Source organism: Bufo bufo, chromosome 4 (assembly GCF_905171765.1).
Source record: "Bufo bufo chromosome 4, aBufBuf1.1, whole genome shotgun sequence".
NCBI classification, from domain to species: Eukaryota; Metazoa; Chordata; class Amphibia; order Anura; family Bufonidae; genus Bufo; species Bufo bufo.
Window position 1 is genome coordinate 316,655,150 of NC_053392.1, and position 23,178 is coordinate 316,678,327.

Here is a 23,178-nt window from a genome sequence, read left to right on the forward strand (position 1 = left end):
AATTTGCCAATATTGGTGTTCTCTGGCAAATGCCAAACGTCCTGCATGGTGTTGGGCTGTAAGCACAACCCCCCACCTGTGGACGTCAGGCCCTCATATCACCCTCATGGAGTCTGTTTCTGACCGTTTGAGCAGACACATGCACATTTGAGGCCTGCTGGAGGTCATTTTGCAGGGCTCTGGCAGTGCTCCTCCTGTTCCTCCTTGCACAAAGGCGGAGGTAGCGGTCCTGCTGCTGGGTTGTTGCCCTCCTACAGCCTCCTCCACGTCTCCTGATGTACTGGCCTGTCTCCTGGTAGCGCCTCCATGCTCTGGACACTACGCTGACAGACACAGCAAACCTTCTTGCCACAGCTCGCATTGATGTGCCATCCTGGATAAGCTGCACTACCTGAGCCACTTGTGTGGGTTGTAGACTCCGTCTCATGCTACCACTAGAGTGAAAGCACCGCCAGCATTCAAAAGTGACCAAAACATCAGCCAGGAAGCATAGGAACTAAGAAGTGGTCTGTTGTCACCACCTGCAGAACCACTCCTTTATTGGGGGTGTCTTGCTAATTGCCTATAATTTCCACCTGTTGTCTATCCCATTTGCACAACAGCATGTGAAATTGATTGTCACTCAGTGTTGCTTCCTAAGTGGACAGTTTGATTTCACAGAAGTGTGATTGACTTGGAGTTACATTGCGTTGTTTAAGTGTTCCCTTTATTTTTTTTGAGCAGTGTATATATTGATATATATATATATATATATATATATATATATACACTCACCTAAAGAATTATTAGGAACACCTGTTCTATTTCTCATTAATGCAATTATCTAGTCAACCAATCACATGGCAGTTGCTTCAATGCATTTAGGGGGGTGGTCCTGGTCAAGACAATCTCCTGAACTCCAAACTGAATGTCAGAATGGGAAAGAAAGGCGATTTAAGCAATTTTGAGCGTGGCATGGTTGTTGGTGCCAGACGGGCCGGTCTGAGTATTTCACAATCTGCTCAGTTCCTGGGATTTTCACGCACAACCATTTCTAGGGTTTACAAAGAATGGTGTGAAAAGGGAAAAACATCCAGTATGCGGCAGTCCTGTGGGCAAAAATGCCTTGTGGATGCTAGAGGTCAGAGGAGAATGGGCCGACTGATTCAAGCTGATAGAAGAGCAACGTTGACTGAAATAACCACTCGTTACAACCGAGGTATGCAGCAAAGCATTTGTGAAGCCACAACACGCACAACCTTGAGACGGATGGGTCACAACAGCAGAAGACCCCACCGGGTACCACTCATCTCCACTACAAATAGGAAAAAGAGGCTACAATTTGCACAAGCTCACCAAAATTGGACTGTTGAAGACTGGAAAAATGTTGCCTGGTCTGATGAGTCTCGATATCTGTTGAGACATTCAGATGGTAGAGTCCGAATTTGGCGTAAACAGAATGAGAACATGCATCCATCCTCTGATGGCTACTTCCAGCAGGATAATGCACCATGTCACAAAGCTCGAATCATTTCAAATTGGTTTCTTGAACATGACAATGAGTTCACTGTACTAAAATGGCCCCCACATTCACCAGATCTCAACCCAATAGAGCATCTTTGGGATGTGGTGGAACGGGAGCTTCGTGCCCTGGATGTGCATCCCTCAAATCTCCATCAACTGCAAGATGCTATCCTATCAATATGGGCCAACATTTCTAAAGAATGCTATCAGCACCTTGTTGAATCAATGCCACGTAGAATTAAGGCAGTTCTGAAGGCAAAAGGGGGTCCAACACCGTATTAGTATGGTGTTCCTAATAATTCTTTAGGTGAGTGTATATATATATATATATATATATATATATATATATAAAATTGATCACTGATTATAACCTTAATTCATATAATTAACATAAGCCAGGGACCATAATCCGGAGCTTCGGTGTTCCTGAGGTATATATTTTAATTTTATATATATTTTGATGGTATATACCAATATTTCTGATGTAAATATCGTGGTATTGTATATCAATATAGTCACTCCACATTGTCCTTCTCCTCTTTAGGTGATATTTGCATACAAAAAAGTCACCACTTTGCCAGACACGTTTTGGAGTGTCTCACTCTTTCCTCAGTGGCCATCAGAGACAATCAGAAACACGTCTGGAAAAGTGGTGACTTTTTTGTATGCAAATATTACCTAAAGAGAAGAAGGACAATGTGGAAATGATATTGGAAAAGCAGCCATTGTGATCCACAACTTATGGCTAACCGGTAGCTGGTGAGTGATACATCTAAGGCTACTTTCACACTAGCGTTTCTATTTTCCAGTATTGAGATCCGTCATAGGGTCTCAATACCGGAGAAAAATGCTTTAGTTTTTTCCCCATTCATTGTCAATGGGGACAAAACATAACCTAAAAGAATGGAATGCTCCAAAAAGCATTCTGTTCTGTTTTGTTGCGTTCCCATACCAGAGAGCAAACCACAGCAAGCTGCGGTTTTCTTTTCGTCATGGGATGCGGAGCAAGGCGGATCCCGTTATGACCCACAATGCAAGTCAATAAGGACAGATCCGTTTAACTCTGACACAATCTGATACAATAGAAAACTGATCCGTCTCCCATTGACTTTCAATAGTGTTTAAGACGGATCCGTTTTGGCTATGTTACAGATAATACAAACGGATCCTTTCTGAACGGATGCATGCGGTTGTATTATCTGAATGGAAGCGTTTGTGCAGATCCATGACGGATCCGCACTAAACGCGAGTGTGAAAGTAGCCTAATCCAATCAAACAAATGAGTCAAAAATATTAGATGACTAATTTATTCTTGAGGAAAATGATCCAATATCACATGTCTGTGAGAAGCAAAGTATGTAAACCTTTGCTTTCAGTATTTGGTGGGACTCCCTTGTGCAGTAATAACTGCAGCTAAATCTTTTAGGTAATTGTAGATTAGACTTGCACATCGGTTTGGAGAAATTTTAGTCCATTCCTCCATACAAAACAGCTTCAACTAATGTTGGTGGCTTTCCTCCCATAAACTGCTCGCTTCAGGTCCTTCCACAACATTTCTATTGGATTAAGGTCAGGACTTTGAGTTGGCCATTCAAAAACTTTAACTTTATTCTTCATTAAAGGGGTTATCCGAAACTATAAACTGCCTCCCCCACATGCCGGGCCCCTCACACGGAATATACTTACCCGGGTCCCCGCTCCCTGCGCCGCTCCTGTTCCCCGCACTGCCACAGCTGCTTCTTCCTGTGCACAGATGAAAACATCTGGTGTCGGGGGGGGGGGGACAGCCAATGGCAGGCGGGGACGGGGACGAGCCTCCCTAGCATCGCGGGTGAGCTAGGGAGGCTCATCCCCGTCCCCGCCTGCCATTGGCTGCGTCCCCCCCCCACCCGACACCGGATGTTTTCATCGGCGCATGGGTAGAAACAGCAGCGGTGGTGCGGGAACCAGGAGCCGCGCGGGGAGCGGGGTAAGTATATTCCATGTGAGGGGCCCTGCATATGGGGGGCAGTTTATAGTTTTGGATAACCCCTTTAACCATTCTTTGGTAGAATGACTTGTGTGCTTAGGGTTTTTGTCTTGCTGCATGACCCACATTCTCTTGAGATTCAGCTTATGGACAGATGTCCCGACATTTTCCTTTACAATTTCCTGGTATAATTCAGAGTTCATAGTTCCATCAGTGATGGCAATCAGTACTGGCCTACATATATATCCAACTAACAAAAAGACATAATAATTTCACATTTGAATACTTGATGTACAATATACCATATTTCATACATTATGTATTGTAATTTGTATTTGTTTAGGTAGTGTTTAGTGACTTACAAAATCAGAGGAAACAAAGCATGAAAATTGACTGTAGGACAGGAAAATGCAGGAGAAAAGAAAACCAAATTAGCATACTAATTTGTCCTGTGTAGGAGAAAACATTTTTCTTGCTGGTGTTAAACAGCCTGCAGCAGTAGGAATTAAACATTCAACACACTGAAAGACAATATTAAAAAAAAATAATAAATGCTCAACCTTCCAACAAGAGAAATTCTCAACATCGAAATATACCTGAAAAACTTGTATAAAGGGGTCGTCCCATGAAGACACCCTCTATCCTTATGCCCTATTAGGGCATATGCACATTATAGAGGGGGATCCCCATTCAGGACCTCCCGTCTGTGAAGTATATCTGTGCATTACACGAATGGCCATGAATTTGATTGGTCAGCTTTTAATGCTACATTTTCCCTCCAGCAGCCACTGTAAGTGAAATGTATAGCCAGATATGGCTTCTCCAGGTCAAAACAGCTGTACTCTGGGGTTAGAGAAGCTGAACTTGAGGCAATTAACTAATCACCTGACTAGATTCCATACAAAAAAGGGATGCCTTTATGAGACAGCCCCTTTAACCTGTTGGGGACATATGAGTATGATCGTCCTGAGTGGCAGGCGGTTTCTGCATCAAAATGAGCATAATTGTCTTACTGATCGCACAGTGCAGCAAGTGTGCATGTATAATCATGAGCAGGGCAATAGTTGTCATATCCAGCCACAGCCCTGCTCTAATGGCAGAAATTCCAGGAGCCTCTAATCTTTACCTTTCAACCCCTTAGATGCCACGGTCAATAGCAACCAGAACATCTAAGGGGTTTGGCAATCACCGACACAACAGCAGGATGACGATGGTTACAAATGGTTAAGATGGGTAAGAATGTAGGAATTTAAACTAATGACACTGGTTAACAGACTGAACACAGGACTGAAATGTCCCAAGCATTTAAAGTATGTTACAAGATCTAAAGAATCTGCCCCAGTAATAGTGTGGGGGCACCTGAGATAGTGGGGCACCAGGTCTCTGGGATTAGATATGGAGACCATCAAACTTTCACACCACTTATCTGTAACTTAATTAAAGGGGGTTCTGCAGTTTTTTTAAACCGATGATCTATCCGATTATCAGCATCTGATCGGCGGGGGTCCGACACCCGGGACCCCGCTGATCAGCTGTTTAAGAAGGCAGCGGCGCTGGCAGTAGTGCCGCGGCCTTCTCGCTGTTTACCGCAGGCCCAGTGACGTCACGACTAGTATCAATGGCCTGGGCGGGTCTAAGCTCCATTCAAGTGAACAGAGCTTAGCCCCGCCCAGGCCATTGATACTAGTCGTGACATCACTGGGCCTGCGGTAAACAGCGAGAAGGCCGCGGCACTACTGCCAGCGCCGCTGCCTTCTCAAAACAGCTGATCGGCGGGGGTCCCGGGTGTTGGACCCCCGCCGATCAGATGCTGATGACCTATCCAGAACCCCTTTAAGAACTAAGCTCTTTTTGTTATTCTGTTGTTTTTCCAATGTCCATTTATTACACCATGTCTCTGCTTTTTGTATACATATTGCGCTTTCTTCAGAAGATTTGTTATAAGATGCTTGATGAAGAGACTGATGTTGTCTCAAAAACTTGCTAGGTAACATCATTGCTTCTATTTTTGTTAGCCATAAAAAGATATCATACCTGCAAGACTCTTATTTTGTTTCTCCTAATGGAGCAATAAACTAGTCTTGTGTAATAAAATGCATAGATGAGAACGTCTCCACCATTGTGAGTGCTTAGCATACTTTTCTGTACACTATTAGGTAACAGCATATCTAAAGACCAGCTATTATATTCTGGACCCCTTTTATACACTAACAATAACTTCCATTATCAAATAATATCAAACAATATAGAGTGTGAATATAGTTAAGGGATTGTGTACTTGAAGACTCTCGGCCTCAGGGGGTTAAAAGTCCAAATAGTGCTTTATTTGCTCCTTAGTGCAACACAATTTGTGGCATCCAACAGTCACTTAGCTGAAGCCGCAGCACATAACACAAAAAAACATCAAAATAAACGTCTGCTGTCAGGGCTCTAACTAATCTCACCAATACAGCGTAGTTCACACAGGGGGAATCAGGCTCAGGCAGCTAGCAGGTCAGCTAGCTTCCCAGGCTTTCTGACACTGACAATCTGAGACCTGATTTTATTCCCCAGTATTGATCCCAGCAGTCACACCTGAGATCACCTCAGGGTAGGGAAAATACTTGTGCTGGAAGGGTGTGGACTGGTGGATCCCACTTCCACCCACTCACCAGTCCCAAAACTCTAGCCCAAAACAAAATCTCAAAAAAGTACACTTTGCTGAAACCACGGCCACTTTCTGGATTTCATTTACCTCACCCAGATGAGGATTCTGGGTTAAATATACGCCCTTTCCAACACTTTACCATACACCTAACAACTATATATACAGTATATATATATACACCCACATATACCATATTTCTAGGACTATAAGACACACCCAGAATTTAGACGAGAAAAAAGACCTCAGAACCCCAATTCTCATCAGACCTCAGATCAGACTCCCAAATCAGACCCCCATTGTTGATCAGACCCTAAAATTAGACGCCAAGCTCAATCAGCCCCCGATCAGACACCATCAGACCTCAGATCAGACATTAAAATAGATAAACTTACCTGTCCTGCTCCAGATGGCACTGCCACTCTGCATATCCACTCACCCTCCCTGGTCTTCTTCCAGCCTGCGCTGCACTGTGACCTGATGTCGCACAGCGTCCGGTCATAGTGCGCGCCTACGAGCACTACGTCATGGCACTGTACTCAGTCAGGACAGAGTGCAGAGTTGGGCCCAGAAGAAGACTAGGCAAAATGAATAGAGCCACTGCAGCGCTTCCCTCATCGCTTCCCGAGCCTCCCGCATGCTGATGATGACTGCTTTCATAATGGAAGCGGTCATCATCATTCGGACTATAAGACACTGTCACTTGTGTGTCTTATAGTCCGAAAAATACTGTATAAATATACTGTGTGTGTGTATATATATATATATATATATATATATATATAACAACAAAGAAAGTCCGCAGCACTCCTTGAAGTAAAAAATGTGCAGTTTATTCACACGTCAGAAAATTGACAACGTTTCGGTTCTCTCACAGAACCTTTCTCAAGACCTGACTTGAGAAAGGTTCTGTGAGAGAACCGAAACGTTGTCAATTTTCTGACATGTGTGAATAAACTGCACATTTTTTACTTCAAGGAGTGCTGCGGACTTTCTTTGTTGTTTATCCGTCCTGTATCGAGGGACCACCGTACAACTATTTACTGCATGTGAAGGAGTGCTGCCTGACCTTTTCTATGGATATATATATATATATATATATATATATATATATTTAAAGCAGTATCTACCATACTTTACATTATGAAGTCATGTGGCAAAATATGCTATGAAATACATAGCCATAAACATACCATGTCTATACAATAATCATACTTATGCTGTCTACATCAATCCACCATCCTAGCACAAAACTACAAAAAAAACCTGTGGGCAATTGGCATCTGACTGATTTTGCCAGGTTTAAGGCTAGGTCTACACGACAACATTTGTCGCGCGACTGATAGGGCACAACTACACTGCAACATATGTCGCGCGACAATTTTTATAATAATAGTCTATGGTGCGCACTGCGACATGCGACATGCTGCGACTGCGACAGTCGCAGAAAAATCCATCTCAAATTGATTTTTTGCGACTGTCGCAGTCGCAGCATGTCGCATGTCGCAGTGCGCACCATAGACTACCATTATAAAAATTGTTGCGTGATATTGGTGCGAAAAAATGTCGTAGAGTAGACCTAGCCTTAGTTGTCATCGCTGCACAGACCACAAATTATTAGTTGAAGCTGTAGGTAAATACCCTGCCGACCAGTATGAAGGGAATATTATAAAATTACTTTGAATGGTATTTGGGGTGCAGATGGTGATCTAAAATTGCTCTAAACTATTGTCATTTCAGGAGGAGTGACTAATACAGCACAATACCAGAACAGACTCATGGTGTATGATCCAAAACAGGTGAGTACCAATGTAAAAGACACATTTTCCGCTAGGAAGAAAAAGGTTTTATTACAGATGTTTTAGTAGATTTTATGCTATTTTCATGTGTTTTTTATGTTGAAAGTCAGGTGATTTAGGAAGATAGCACAACAAATACACATGCATTGTTACATGATGATTTTTGAATATATTTTTAATATAGTTATTAGTGATGATCGAGCACCAAAGTATTCGGCATTAAGCTATCCTCTTAATGCTGTTGCCAAACCATTTTGATGGGGTATCCATCAATTTCTAACCTTTTTTTATGAACCAGACACCCTCTTGTCTTCCAAGCAGGGGGTGCCTGGTTGTCTCCCATTATATTAAATTGTATTCGAGCACCCGAATTATTCGGCCGAGCACTCGGATCTGCCGAGCATATCGATGCTCGAGCCGAACAGGTATTCGGCCGAGCATGCTGGCTCATCACTAATAGTTAGATACTTTTTTAATATATATTTTATATATTCTACTTCTAGCACACTAGACATATTTAGCTAAGGAAGAGATAAAAGACAACATAAAATCACATAAAGAGCCACACTAAATACAAATACACTGCATTTTCTGCATGTTTTGTTCCCTGTTAGTTAAAGGAAACGCAACCCAACCCCATTTGTGAACCTAGTGTGTTTTCCCAGCATGCATTTGGCGCTAATTCCTATTTTTCCCGTTTTAATGCGTTAATTATATATATTTTCATTGATGTCAGCAATATGAAGGCATGTTTTCTGCTTTAAATATATGAGCTCAAAGGGAACATCACAGCTATGTCTGTTTCCTCTGTTAATTGCATGGTATGCTATTGAAAGCACACATACAGTTAATAATTGAAACTTTTTAAAATGAGGATGGCTTCATGTTTGCGCACACCGCCTCGTTTTTTTTTTTACAGTCTGCTGGCATATTGTTTACGGTGGGCTCTGGCAAACCACATCTGCTTGTACCCGCTCTGAATCTCAATTACTCTATCACTGAGCACTGGGGCACGGCTTTAAGCAAGGCCTTTGTGGAGAGTCAATAATGACTGCCATCTGCCACCGAGCACAGAGCTACCTGCTAGCAGACAGGCTGCGGTGACCTATGCTCCCCTATCACTGATTAGTATTCAAACACTGCCGTTTTAGCTGTGACCTTGCTCAAACCCCTGTGCCTCGCTGCTTGTGTAGTGCTTCACCTGGCAGGCATTGCAGTGGAGAAAAAGAATACTGTAATCAGGGGACAGAAGAATACTTTGCAAATCAGATGGCATTTTTATCTTCCTGCCTTGGGACTTTCCTGCTAACGATGTAAAATACACTGGTACCTTCCATTTCTCTGTTAGTTACTAGTATTATGGCCTTCATTCAACACAGGAGAAACCAGCAAGTTATTCGTGTCATTAATATTCAAGTCATTTACATCTGATATGGATATTAAAAAGACACATTAAGGTGGTAGGAAAGATTTTACAGTGCATTTACATTTACTGTTAATAAAAAGTTGGGTGCAAGTTTAGTGCTGTGGATAATAAAAGTGCACATTCAGGGGTAGACGGTACTTACACATGCGCAGGGTCATACCTTCTCCATAAGTCGGGAGCATTCCCATTCTAAACATAAACTGTAAGCAAAAACCAAAGTCTGAATAGAACTGTACACATTGAATTTCCTATTTTTGAGATTAAAGCCACAGGGGGTAGAATATTTGCTCTGGATTTGCTGCATTCTGGCAACAATCTCCGTATACATGGGGATTCGGGGGCCAATTTGCTGCGGGTTTTCCTCTATTCATTGCATAGGGAGAAATCTGTGGTGGCAGTCCACAGTATAAATCGACATGCTGCTGATCTAAAATCTGCACAGCAGGCCAATTTATGCTGCAGTTTTTGTTTTGCAGTGTGTTGATGAGATTCCTAAAAATCTCCTCCACATGAGTAAATTTCCAGGTGGGCCAATGCCCAGGGGGCTGTCCAAGCCTTCCTCACGGCCCCTGGTCGGGTACATAGGGATCTGATACTCTCAGAATTAATTAATACTCATGCACTTGGCTGGCAGAAGAAAGTGCCCTCCTGCATTCAACTGCCGTATTTCGGACAGTGATAGAGTTGAATGTCGTGGCAGTATTTTGTGCTGCACTACAGTATTGCTGGCCCTGCCTTCTTATGTTTGCCCTGCTTACTTATATTGGTCCTGCCTTCTGTCAATTTGGACCACATGAGACCACTTTAAGGTCCCATTCACACAACCATGTTTTTGGTCCGCATCCAATCCGTATTTTTTGTGGATTGGATGTGGACTCATTTCAAAGGGTCCACAAAAAAAGGCAGACACCACACCGTGTGCTGTCTGCATCCGTATGTCTGTTTCATAGTCTCACAAAAACTATATAATATATTTCCGTTTTGCGGCCAAGAATTGGCATTGTTACAAAGGATCGGCAAAAAAACTGATGCAACATGGACGTCATGTGTATTTTTTACATACGGTCGTGTGAGTGCACCCTTTTTTTCCAGGGCCATTTTAAGTTCCCAGTTCGCCCCAGCGTGGTACGGTAAAATACTGTGTATCTACCCTGTGGGTACATATCCTAACAGGTACCTCCAATTATAAATGAAAAAATATATATACTGCGATATCTAAAGTACGTTCAGTGCTGCGGATTTGTGCATGCACATCTATGGCAGAAAATCCACAGCAGACTCACCATGTGTGAACCCATTCTTATAAGAAGCTTTAACTTTGCCATTTAATTATTAAAATCCTCATCCTTTCTGAGCTTCAGCAACACAGACACCTCTGTGGTACACCCGAGCAACTGACTGAAAGGCTCCAGCAGCACAGACACATCTGTGGTACACCAGAGCAACTGACTGAGAGGCTCCAGCAGCACAGACACCTCTGTGGTACACCCGAGCAACTGACTGAAAGGCTCCAGCAGCACAGACACATCTGTGGTACACCAGAGCAACTGACTGAGAGGCTCCAGCAGCACAGACACCTCTGTGGTACACCCGAGCAACTGACTGAAAGGCTCCAGCAGCACAGACACATCTGTGGTACACCAGAGCAACTGACTGAGAGGCTCCAGCAGCACAGACACCTCTGTGGTACACCCGAGCAACTGACTGAAAGGCTCCAGCAGCACAGACACATCTGTGGTACACCAGAGCAACTGACTGAGAGGCTCCAGCAGCACAGACACCTCTGTGGTACACCCGAGCAACTGACTGAAAGGCTCCAGCAGCACAGACACCTCTGCGGTACACCCGAGCAACTGACTGAAAGGCTCCAGCAGCACAGACACCTCTGCGGTACACCCGAGCAACTTACTGAAAGGCTCCAGCAGCACAGACACCTCTGTGGTACACCCGAGCTACTGACTGAGAGGCTCCAAACGCACAGACACCTCTGCGGTACACCCGAGCTACTGACTGAGAGGCTCCAGCAGCACAGACACCTCTGCGGTACACCCGAGCAACAGACTGAGAGGCTCCAGCAGCACAGACACCTCAGCGGTACATCCGAGCAACTGACTGAGAGGCCCCAGCAGCACAGACACCTCTGTGGTACACCCGAGCTACTGACTGAGAGGCTCAAACAGCACAGACACCTCTATGGTACACCCGAGCAACTGACTGAAAGGCTCCAACAGCACAGACACCTCTGCGGTACACCCGAGATACTGACTGAGAGGCTCCAGCAGCACAGACACCTCTGCGGTACACCCGAGCTACTGACTGAAAGGCTCCAGCAGCACAGACATCTCTGCGGTACACCCGAGCTACTGACTGAGAGGCTCCAGCAGCACAGACATCTCTGTGGTACACCCGAGCTACTGACAGAGGCTCCAGCAGCACAGACACCTCTGCGGTACACCCGAGCTACTGACTGAGAGGCTCCAGCAGCACAGACACCTCTGCGATACACCCAAGCAACTAACTGAGAGGCTCTAGCAGCACAGACACCTCTGCGGTACACCCGAACTACTGACTGAGAGGCTCCAGCAGCACAGACACCTCTGTGGTACACCCGAGCTACTGACTGAAAGGCTCCAGCAGCACAGACACCTCTGTGGTACACCTGAGCAACTGACTGAGAGGCTCCAGCAGCAGACAGAGCCCTATGCACTTTTTCCTTGGCATCCATAACCAGGAGGCTACAAAGCTTCTATTGATTACATTAGAAGCAGCACAGTGGGACTTGTTGCTGGCTATGGATGGCGAGGCATGTACAGCACTGGAGACTTTGGTGCTGGAGCTCAGAGAGGAGGGCTTGACTAGTCAAATACAGGGCAAAGCTTATAGGACGTAATGCAGCATAGGAAGTTTCAATTAGAACTGGAGGTACGCTTTAAAGGTACTTCATTGACAACATGATGGATTATCACTTTACTAAGGCGGCATCACATGCTGGCTAATGGTGCTGAGCCAGTACCGCATTTGGGGCTATATCTACCATGTAGGTCTACATAAAGATACATCAGAGATCAGACAGTACAATGTCCCATTGTGGATATAAAAAGTCTACACACCCCTGTTAAAATGTCAGGTTTCTGTTCTGTAAAAAATTGAGACAAAGATAAATCATTTCAGAACTTTTTCCACCTTTAATGTGACCTATAAACTGTACCACTCAATTGAAAAATAAACTGAAATATTATAGGTAGAGGGAAGAAAACAAAAAAAATAAAAATAATGACTAAAATAATGTGGTTGCATAAGTGTGCACACCCTCTTATAACTGGGGATGTAACTGTGTTCACAATGAAGCAATCACATTCAAAATCATGTTAAATAGGAGTCAGCATTCACCTGCCATCAATTAAAGTGCCTCTGATTAACTCCAAATAAAGTTCAGCTGCTCTAGTTGGTCTTTCCTGAAATTTTCTTAGTCGCATCCCACAGCAAAAGCCATGGTCCACAGAGAGCTTCCAAAGCATCAGAGGGATCTCACTGTTAAAGAAGACATTTCACCATAATAAAACCTCTAAACTAACTATACAGACATATAGAGCGGCGCGCAGGGATCTCCCTGCACTTACTGTTATCCCCGGGCGCCGCTCCGTTCGCCCGGTATAGCCTTCGGTATCTTCATAGTTAGGCTCCACCCAGGGGAACCTGACGCCGTCTCTTTCTCCTATGCTGTAGCGCTGGCCAATCGCAGCGCTCAGCTCATAGCCTGAGAGGTTTTTTTTCTCTCAGGCTATGAGCTGAGCGCTGCGATTGGCCAGCGCTACAGCATGGAAGAATGAGACGCCGGCAGGTTCCCCTGGGTGGAGCCTAACTATGAAGATACCGGAGGCTATAACGGGAGAACGGAGCGGCGCCCGGGGATAACAGTAAGTGCAGGGGGATCCCTGGGCGCCGCTCTACGCGTCTGTATAGTTAGTTTAGAGGTTTTATTATGGTGAAAGGTCCTCTTTAAAAGGTATCAGTCAGGAGAAGGGTACAAAAGATTTTCCAAGGCATTAGATATACATGGAACACAGAGAAGACAGTCATCATCAAGTGGAGAAAATATGGCACAACAGTGACATTACCAAGAACTGGACGTCCCTCCAAAATTTATGAAAAGACGAGAAGAAAACTGGTCTGGGAGGCTACCAAGAGGCCTACAGCAACATTAAAGGAGCTGCAGGAATATCTGGCAAGTACTGGCTATGTGGTACATGTGACAACAATCTCCCGTATTCTTCATATGTCTGGGCTATGGGGTAGAGTGGCAAGACGAAAGCCTTTTCTTACGAAGAAAAACATCCAAGGCAGGCTACATTTTGCAAAAACACATCTGAAGTCTCCCAAAAGCATGTGGGAAAAAGTGTTATGGTCTGATGAAACCAAGGTTGAACTTTTTGGCCATAATTCCAAAAGATATGTTTGGCACAAAAACAACACTGCACATCACCAAAAGAACACCATACCCACAGTGAAGCATGGTGGTGGCAGCATCATGCTTTGGGGCTGTTTTTCTTCAGCTGGAACTGGGGCCTTAGTTAAGCTAGAGGGAATTATGAACAGTTCCAAATACCAGTCAATATTGGCACAAAACCTTCAGGCTTCTGCTAGAAAGCTGAACATGAAGAGGAACTTCATCTTTCAGCATGACAACGACCCAAAGCATACATCCAAATCAACAAAGGAATGGCTTCACCAGAAGAAGATTAAAGTTTTGGAATGGCCCAGCCAGAGCCCAGACCTGAATCCGATTGAAAATCTGTGGGGTGATATGAAGAGGGCTGTGCACAGGAGTAGTGATGTCCGGTTCATGAACGAATCGTTCATTTGAATCGATTCAGTTCAGTGAACCGGAGGAGTCGATTCACTTGAATGATCCGATCCGTTTGAAACGGCTCTCAGTCACAGCACACAGACAATGAATGCAGACGCTGAGCTGAGCTCACCACCTCACGCTGGCAGCAGGTCAGGAGCCTGAGGGAGGGACTGGGAGGAGTCAGTAATATGATCTTAGAGTGGAAGAGCTGCTTCTGCCAGCCCCACCCCTCTCCGCCCACCAACCAATCACCGACCAGAGCTGAGGGGGCGAGGCCAGCACAGCACAGTCTAGCAGCTCTGACTCGAGTCCTCGGAGTAGTACAGGGTCAGGGAGTCTAAATGAATCGAATGAGTCACAAGAATCTAAAGATCCGACTCAGTCAGTGACTCATTCGATTCATTGACTCATTCCATTCATTGAGTTGAAAGAGCCGTGAGTCAGACTGTAGAACAGGTTACACTGAGGCCGTGAGTCCGACTGTAGAACAGGTTACACTGAGGCTCTCGGCTCTTGTTGCAGCAGTGATAAGATTAAGGGACAGACAGGAGCAGAGAGATAAGAGAAGGGACAGATGACACAGAGTTAGATTACAGGTTGAATTAAATTAACCCTTTAGAATCAAATTGGCTTCTCAGGAGATATATATGTCATATATATCTCATGAGAAGCCAATTTGATTCTAAAGGGTTAATTCAACCTGTAATCTAAACTCTGTGTCATCTGTCACTTCTCTTATCTCTCTGCTCCTGTCTGTCCCTTAATCTTATCACTGCTGCAACAAGAGCCGAGAGCCTCAGTGTAACCTGTTCTACAGTCTGACTCACGGCTCTTTCAACTCAATGAATCGAATGAGTCACTGACTGAGTCGGATCTTTAGATTCTTGTGACTCATTCGATTCATTTAGACTCCCTGACCCTGCACTACTCATCAGAGGAGTCGAGTCAGAGCTGCTAGTGTGCTGTGCTGGCCTCGCCCCCTCAGCTCTGGTCGGTGATTGGTTGGTGGGCGGGGAGGGGAGGGGCTGGCACTTGCGAGACTGTACTACTAAGAGGACTCGAGTCAGAGCTGCTAGACTGTGCTGTGTTTGCCCCGCCCCCTCAGCTCTGGTCGGTGATTGGTTGGTGGGCGGGGAGGGGTGGGGCTAGCACTTGCGAGTCAGCTCAGCAGTCTGACTCACCAAGTGAACCGAAGATCCGATTCATGAATCGGTTCATTTGAATGAGCTGATTCAAATGAACCGATTCACCTAAAAGATCCGAACTTCCCATCACTACACAGGAACTGCCCTCGCAATCTGACAGATTTGGAGTGTTTTTGCAAAGAAGAGTGGGCAAATCTTGCCAAGTCAAAATGTGCCATGCTGATAGACTCATACCCCAAAAGACTGAGTGCAGTAATATAATCAAAAGGTGCTTCAACAAAGGGTGTGCACACTTATGCAACAATATTATTTTATTTTTAGATTTTTCTTCCCTCTACCTAAAAGATTTCAGTTTGTTTTTCAATTGAGTGGTACAGTTTATAGGTCACAATAAAGGTGGAAAAAGTTCTGAAAAGATTTATCTTTGTCTCATTTTTTTACATCACAGAAACCTGACATTTTAACAGGGGTGTGTAGACTTTTATATCCACTGTATATTAGCTCTAACTTGGCTAATAAAGAAATAACATTTCACATTCATTAATTGTATGTTTGAGCACTACAATATATGGGGGAATTAAAGCACCTAAAGCAAGAACTGTAGAGTTATCATTTCAAAAATCTGAAGCCTGTTCTAAAAAAAACATTGGTAAAATCTGCATCATGGGAATCCATTATTTCCTATTCACTAATACTGCTCATCCAGCCTAGGAACATGTGTAGGAATAGTAACTAAGCACACAGTAATCATAGTAAAAATGGGATGATACTATAATAGTGCTAGAGGGAAGGCCAATTTGTAAAGAATATGACTATTTCCATTCGCTAATATTTCTTAGAACTGTAAAATACAGAGTCTCTAAAATATCCAATATTTTTTTGTAAAGAACCACCATACTATATCTACACAGACTAATGTTGCTAGTAGTTTAGGAAATCCATGACAAGGTAGAGGATTTGAGTAAATCTTTTTACTGAGCATGTATTTGTAACCACTGCAGGATGCTAAAGCAATTGCTAATTTGTATTTTTCCAGAATAAGTGGATTAGTCGCAGCCCTATGCTGCAGAGAAGAGTTTACCATGCCATGGCAGCAGTCCAAAGGAAGCTTTATGCCCTGGGTGGAAATGATTTAGATTACAACAATGATCGGATTTTGGTGCGACACATAGATTCTTACAACATTGACACGGACCAGTGGACACGCTGCAGCTTCAATTTACTCACAGGTGGGTGCACCAATGATAATCTCTCTGACACCCTAGACAACCTGACTTATATAGTCTGTACAGTCTTCTCATTAAATGTCTTATTGCTTTCAGTCAAGCTTCCCTAGGTATATTGTAGTTTAAATAGAACCTGTCAGTTTGAACATGCAGAGCAATCTGCCAGCGGCATGTTATAGCGCAGAAGGAGCTGAGCAGTTTCATTAGAAGTCCAGTGGGCGGAGCTTTACAGCTGTCTGTGTGTCCATGCTTTTACAGAGAAGGCCGTCAGTCACTGAAAAGGGCCGCCCATGGACTGATAAATATAGAAAAAGCATGGATTTCAATCAGTCAGTTACTGCGCCCTCTTCGAAGTTTAACTGCACCCAGTCTCCCTTGTAATGGTCCTGCTGCTACGAGGGAGACGGCATGCAGGTAAGGGTGGGCACATTTGTGTTATGGAATTCCGTTAAAGGGTTCCGTTAAAAGAGAATATAACATTATTTTAGGACGGAATGCAAAACAGAAGCCTTTAAGAGTCAGTTTTTCCGTCATCTGTAACAGAACAAAATTGAACCGTTATTTGTGGCCATAGATATGTATTCGGTCTTAAAATTCCGTTATAACTCTTATAACGGAACCCGTTAGCGGAATTCCATAACGCAAGTGTGAACCTGCCCCTAGTATTATAGAAGATGCAGCACTCGCACAAGTGTTGCGACATCTTTGAACAGCTAATTGCTGGGGATGTTGGGTCTGGACCTCTGCCGATTCTGATATCCATGACCTATCCTGAGGACAGGTCATCTATATTATACCACTGTACAACCCCTTTAAATACTGCTAACATAGTGTTTTGGATTGAGTAATAATTAGATATTATTGCAAACATAAGTACATGGGAGGAACAGAACCTGATTTCTGGGTGCAAACAATTGAAAATATGGAGGACATCATACAGGGGTACTACAGGAGCAATGAATCAGTACATGACCTCCATTAAAATAAATGTGTGTGAAGTTTTTTTACAGAACATTTTTAGTTGTTCACTTAAGGCCTCTTTCACACTTGCGTTGTCCGGATCCGTCGTGTACTCCATTTGCCGGAAGTGCCCGCTGGATCCGTAACACCGCAAGTGAACTGAAAGCATTCAAAATGCGTTCAGTGTTACTATGGCACCCAGGACGCTATTAAAGTCCTGGTTGCCATAGTAGTAGTGGGGAGCAGTATACTTACCGTCCGTGCGGCTCCCGGGGCGCTCCAGAATGACGTCAGGGCGCCCCATGCGCATGGATGACGTCACTCTGAAGCGCCCCGGGAGCCGCACGGACGGTAAGTATACTGCTCCCCACTACACTTTACCATGGCAAACAGGACTTTAGCGTCCTGGCAGCCATGGTAACCATTCAGAAAAAGCTAAACGTCGGATCCGGTAATGCGCCGAAACGACGTTTAGCTTAAGGCAGGATCCGGATTAATGCCTTTCAATGGGCATTAATTCCAGATCCGGCCTTGCGGCAAGTGTTCAGGATTTTTGACCGGAGCAAAAAGCGCAGCATGCTGCAGTATTTTCTCCGACCAAAAAACGTTCTGTTCCGGAACTGAAGACATCCTGATGCATCCTGAACGGATTTCTCTCCATTCAGAATGCATGGGGATAATCCTGATCAGGATTCTTCCGGCATAGAGCCCCGACGACGGAACTCTATGCCGGAACAGAACAACGCAAGTGTGAAAGAGCCCTAATACAACATCTAATCCAGGGATCAGCAACATCCTACACCCCAACTGCTCTGAAACTGCAGCTCTCAGAATGCTTTATTAATTTCTGTGGTAGTTACAAGGGTACTTGAGCAACTGTGCATGCTAGGTGTTGTAGTTTCACAGCAGCTGGTGTACTGAAGGTTGCTGACCCTCCCACGACAGACGAGAAGGATCAAGCAAAATGAATATTTTTGCCCAATCCCTTTTTTCTCCTGGGAGATAAGCCACCATCAGAAATGTCTGGCAGCATCTTTCTCCATTCCCCTCATTGAATACACATTCATGTTGTGTATTGAGTGAGTTGTGAGGGAGTCGCAAGAGATAGCTGTTCGGCTAACAGCTATTGAATGTGTATGGCTACCTTAACAGCTTAACAACCCAGGACGAGAATGCTAGTCTTAAATCGCCGGCACTTAGCGCTAGAGGACGAGCATTCTCGTCCTGCGGTCCTTCCTCCCCCCCTCGAGCGGTGCAGCGATCAGCCGGATCCCTGCTGCATCCACCTGCATCGGTGATGATGCCGATGCCGGTGGATTAACCCCTCATATGCCGCTGTCAGTGCTGATTGCGGCATATGGGAGGTTTGCGCGCTGCTGTGGCGGGGAATCGATGGTTGCCATGGCAGCCCCAAGCCATTCCAAGGCTTGGGGCCTGGCATGTACGGAGGCTTAAGAGGCCCAGCCCCCTGGCTGGGTCTCCTAGGCAACTGTTAGCGTCTTACAGTGTAAGACACTAACAGTTCAATACAGCACAATACAGATGTATCGTGCTGCATTGAAGCAGGGATCAGACCCTGTAATGTTGAAGTCCCAGAGTGGGACAAATAATAAAGTGAAAAAAAAAAAAGTTAATAAAATTAAAGTTTTACAAAAAAATGTAAAGTTTCAAGTAAAGAAAAAAAGCATCCTTTTCCAAAAAAAAAGTAATTAAAAAAAAAAAAAAATAGGGAGAAGACATATAGACATATTAGGTATCGTCGCGTCCGTATCGACCAGCTCTATAAAAATATCACATGACCTAACCCCTCAGATGAACACCGTAAAAAATAAAAACTGTGCTAAATAAACCATTTTTTGTCACCTTAGTGCCAATCAAACCGTCATCTCATCCCGCAAAAAATGAGACCCTACCAAAAACTGAAAAAAACTATGGCTCTCAGACTATGGAAACACTAAAACATGATTTTTTTTTGTTTCAAAAATGAAATCATTGTGTAAAACTTACATAAATAAAAAAAAAGTATACATATTAGGTATTGCCGCGTCCGTATCGACCGGCTCTATAAAAATATCACATGACCTAACCCCTCAGATGAACACCGTAAAAAATAAAAAATAATTACTGTGCTAAATAAACCATTTTTTGTCACCTTACCTCACAAAAAGTGTAATAGCAAGTGATCAAAAAGTCATATGCACCCCAAAATAGTGCCAATCAAACAGTCATCTCATCCCGCAAAAATCATACCCTACCTAAGATAATCGCCCAAAAACTGAAAAAACTTTGGCTCTCAGACTATGGAAACACTAAAACATTATTTTTTTTTGTTTCAAAAATTAAATCATTGTGTAAAACTTACATAAATAAAAAAAAGAAACTTGGAAATTTGCTAATTTTGAAAAACTTTTGCCAAATTTTGTATTTTTTTATAAATACAAATGATTTTTTTTACTCCATTTTACCAGTGTCATAAAGTACAATATGTGACAAAAAAACAATCTCAGAATGGCCTGGATAAGTCAAAGCGTTTTAAAGTTATCACCACATAAAGTGACACTGGTCAGATTTGCAAAAAATGGCCGGGTTCTTAATGTAAAATATGGCAGGGTCTTTAAGGGGTTAAGGTAAATGCAGGTAAAGCTGGTATGGTCAATAGACTTTAATGAGTTTGTTCTGAAATAACAAATCGTGCAGTAAATCTAGTCTGCTAGTCTTTGCTCCCCCGGTTATAAACACGCCACGGTGTTTGGGGTTTTTAAGCATTTCCTCCCATTTAGGCCACTTTATTTCAGTTATTTTTTATATTTTTTCTATGTTTAGAATGTGCAATTGCGTACTGCTGGTAGCATTCTGTTGCACCTGGTAGCCCGTGCCACGCCTGGTAGCCCGTGTCACATGGCCTGTTATAGGTGGGGCTTACAGCCTTATCGTCTCTCCCACTACCTGAGTAATCTCACTATTGAGGTATGTGGGAGCTTGGCAGTAAGTTGTATCTTAGCACCTGTCAGACCGTGTTCACACTCCGTAGGTAGCTTAGTGGTATGAACCCGTGCCACGCTGAGATACCTTGACGGTGGTGCAAAAGGGCTCCGATGTGTTCCTGACTGGAATACATTGGCTAAAGTCTCAGTTCTTAACATCAGCCTGAGGGATTAGCCAGTGTTGTCAGGTACATATCTTTGTGGTGCACCTTTCGCAGTGATTTATATAAAAAGAAGAGCCATACTTTTTTTCGCTTCTCCCTCATGCAACCATGCAATCCTTCTTTTGATTAAAAAAGAAATACAGACAAGGGGCTTAAGGGGGTTGTCCGCGATCAAATAGTCTTTAAATTCCACCCCCTCCCTGGAACCAAGTGTTGGTATACAGATAACGATAGGTTCACATGGAGTTTTTAGGAGGAGGTTTTGAGGCAGATTTTCCTGCAGGTTTTTCAGCCAAAGCCAGAAGTGGATTCAGCAGGAAGGAGAAGTCCTTCCTTTATATTTCTGATTCCTTTAAAATTTTCACTTCTGGCTTTGGCTTAAAAACCTGAAGGAAAATCTGCTTAAAAAAAAACAAAAAACGTCCATGTGAACCCATTGTATCCTTTCACAGGTCTGGCAGGAAGGAGTTGAAATTTAAAAAGCTATTCGATTTGTGGGCAGCCCCTTTAAACTCTAGCCTTGGAGGACTTGATTTATGAGGGAATACATTTTAGCCAATATGAAATGATAAAATGCCTCACTAAAGGCTCATGCACACAACTGTATGTATTTTGCGGTCCTCAAAAAACAGATCTGCAAAAAATACGGATGACGTCCATGTGCATTCCGTAAAACAGAACAGCTGGCCCCTAATAGAACAGTACTATCCTTGTCCATAATGCGGACAATAATAGGACATGTTCTGTTTTTTTTGTGGAACGGAAATACACAGACATACAGAAACGAAATGCAAAGGGAGTAACTTCAGTTTTTTTGCGGACCCATTGAAAGGAATGGTTCCACATACGGCCCGCAAAAAAATAAAAATAAACATAAAATATGTTTATGTGCATGAGCCCTAACTGCATTTTTGCCTTCTCTATGGGGGAAAAAGTCTGAAAAATGGTAAAACATTATGGGGGAGATTTATCAAAACTGGTGCAAAAGAAAACTAGCTTAGTTGACTATAGCAACCACCTTCCATTTTTTAGAGCTCCTTTACAAGATGTAAAGTGGAATCGGATTGTTACTATGGGCAACTAAGGCTACTTTCAACTAGCGTTTCTATTTTCCGGTATTGAGATCCGTCATAGGTCTCAATACCGGAGAATAACGCTTCAGTTTTGTCCTAATTCTTTGTCAATGGGGACAAAACGTAACTCCAAAAAGCATTCAGTTCTGTTTGGTTGCGTTCCCATACCGGAGGGTAAACTGCAGCAAGCTGCGGTTTTCTTTCTGTCATGGGATGCGGAGCAAGACAGATCCGTCATGACCCACAATGCACGTCAATGGGGACGGATCCGTTTAAGGCCTCATGCACACGGCCGTGTTCCGCGGCCGAGAGCGGTCCGTGGTAACCCGGCCGGGATTCCTTCTGACAGCAGGAGCGCACGGCGTTATGCCGCCGCTGCTGTACAGTAATACACTCGTATAGATCATACGAGTGTATCACTGTACAGCAGCGGCGGCATGAAGCGCACGGCGTCATAGCAACCAATGACGCCGTGCACTCCTGCGGTCAGAAGGAATCCCGGCCGGGTTACCACGGACCGCTCTCGGCCGCGGAACACGGCCGTGTGCATGAGGCCTAACTCTGACATAATCTGGCACAATCAAAAACGTATCCGTCCGCATTGACTTCAATGGTGTTTGACGGATCCATCATGGCTACGATAAAGATAATACAACCGGATCCGTGTATTATCAGTAACGGAAGCGTTTTTGCTGAGTCCTGCTGGATCCAGCTAAAACACTGGTGTGAAAGTAGCTTTAGGCCTCATGCACAGGACCGTTGTTCCGTTTTTTTTTTCGCGGACCCATTGACTTTTAATGGGTCCGTGGAAAAATCGGAAAATGCACAGTTTGGCCTCCGCGTCCGTGATCCGTTTTTCCAGTCCGTGAAAAACATAGGACCTGTCCTATTTTTTTCACGGACAACGGTTCACAGACCCATTCAAGTCAATGGGTCCGTGAAAAATCACGGATGCACACAAGATAGTCATCCGCGTCCGTGATCCGTGTCCGTTTTTCCTATCATTTTCAATGCAAACTTGACTTAGTTTTTTTTTTCACTTTTCATTTCCGTGGATCCTCCAAAAATCAAGGAAGACCCACGGAAGAAAAAACGGTCACGGAACAACGGAAATCCGTTTTGCGGACCGCAAAAAAAAACGGTCGTGTGCATGAGGCCTAAGTCAGTTTTCCTTTGTATCAGTTTTGATAAATTTCCCCCTGTGACTAAAAACACCATCCCCAAAATTGCTTGTAAAAAAATAAATAAAAAAAAAGCCAAGAAAAAAAAAAATTAAGTGTGGAAGCACTCATCAAAGGATCTTCGGAAATGAATTGGTTGCAATATGAATGCAAAAAGAATGCAAATCCCTTGGATAGTTCTAGATATAATTTTTATCACAGTTCTTATACCACCTCACCAAAAAGTTTAAGATTTAAGTAGCTTTTAAGGAACCA

The 23,178-nt window shown here is 43.8% G+C and overlaps 1 protein-coding gene across 1 annotated transcript in view; it reads left to right on the forward strand.

Annotated features, from left to right (window-relative positions):
• KLHL32 (kelch like family member 32) overlaps positions 1-23,178 on the forward strand; it is a 316,085-nt gene that overhangs the window by 286,907 nt on the left and 6,000 nt on the right. Inside the window, exons 8-9 of the mRNA XM_040428786.1 lie at positions 7,857-7,915; positions 16,372-16,564. Of these exons, the coding sequence (XP_040284720.1) occupies positions 7,857-7,915; positions 16,372-16,564 (252 nt within the window). The remainder of the gene's footprint in view (positions 1-7,856; positions 7,916-16,371; positions 16,565-23,178) is intronic.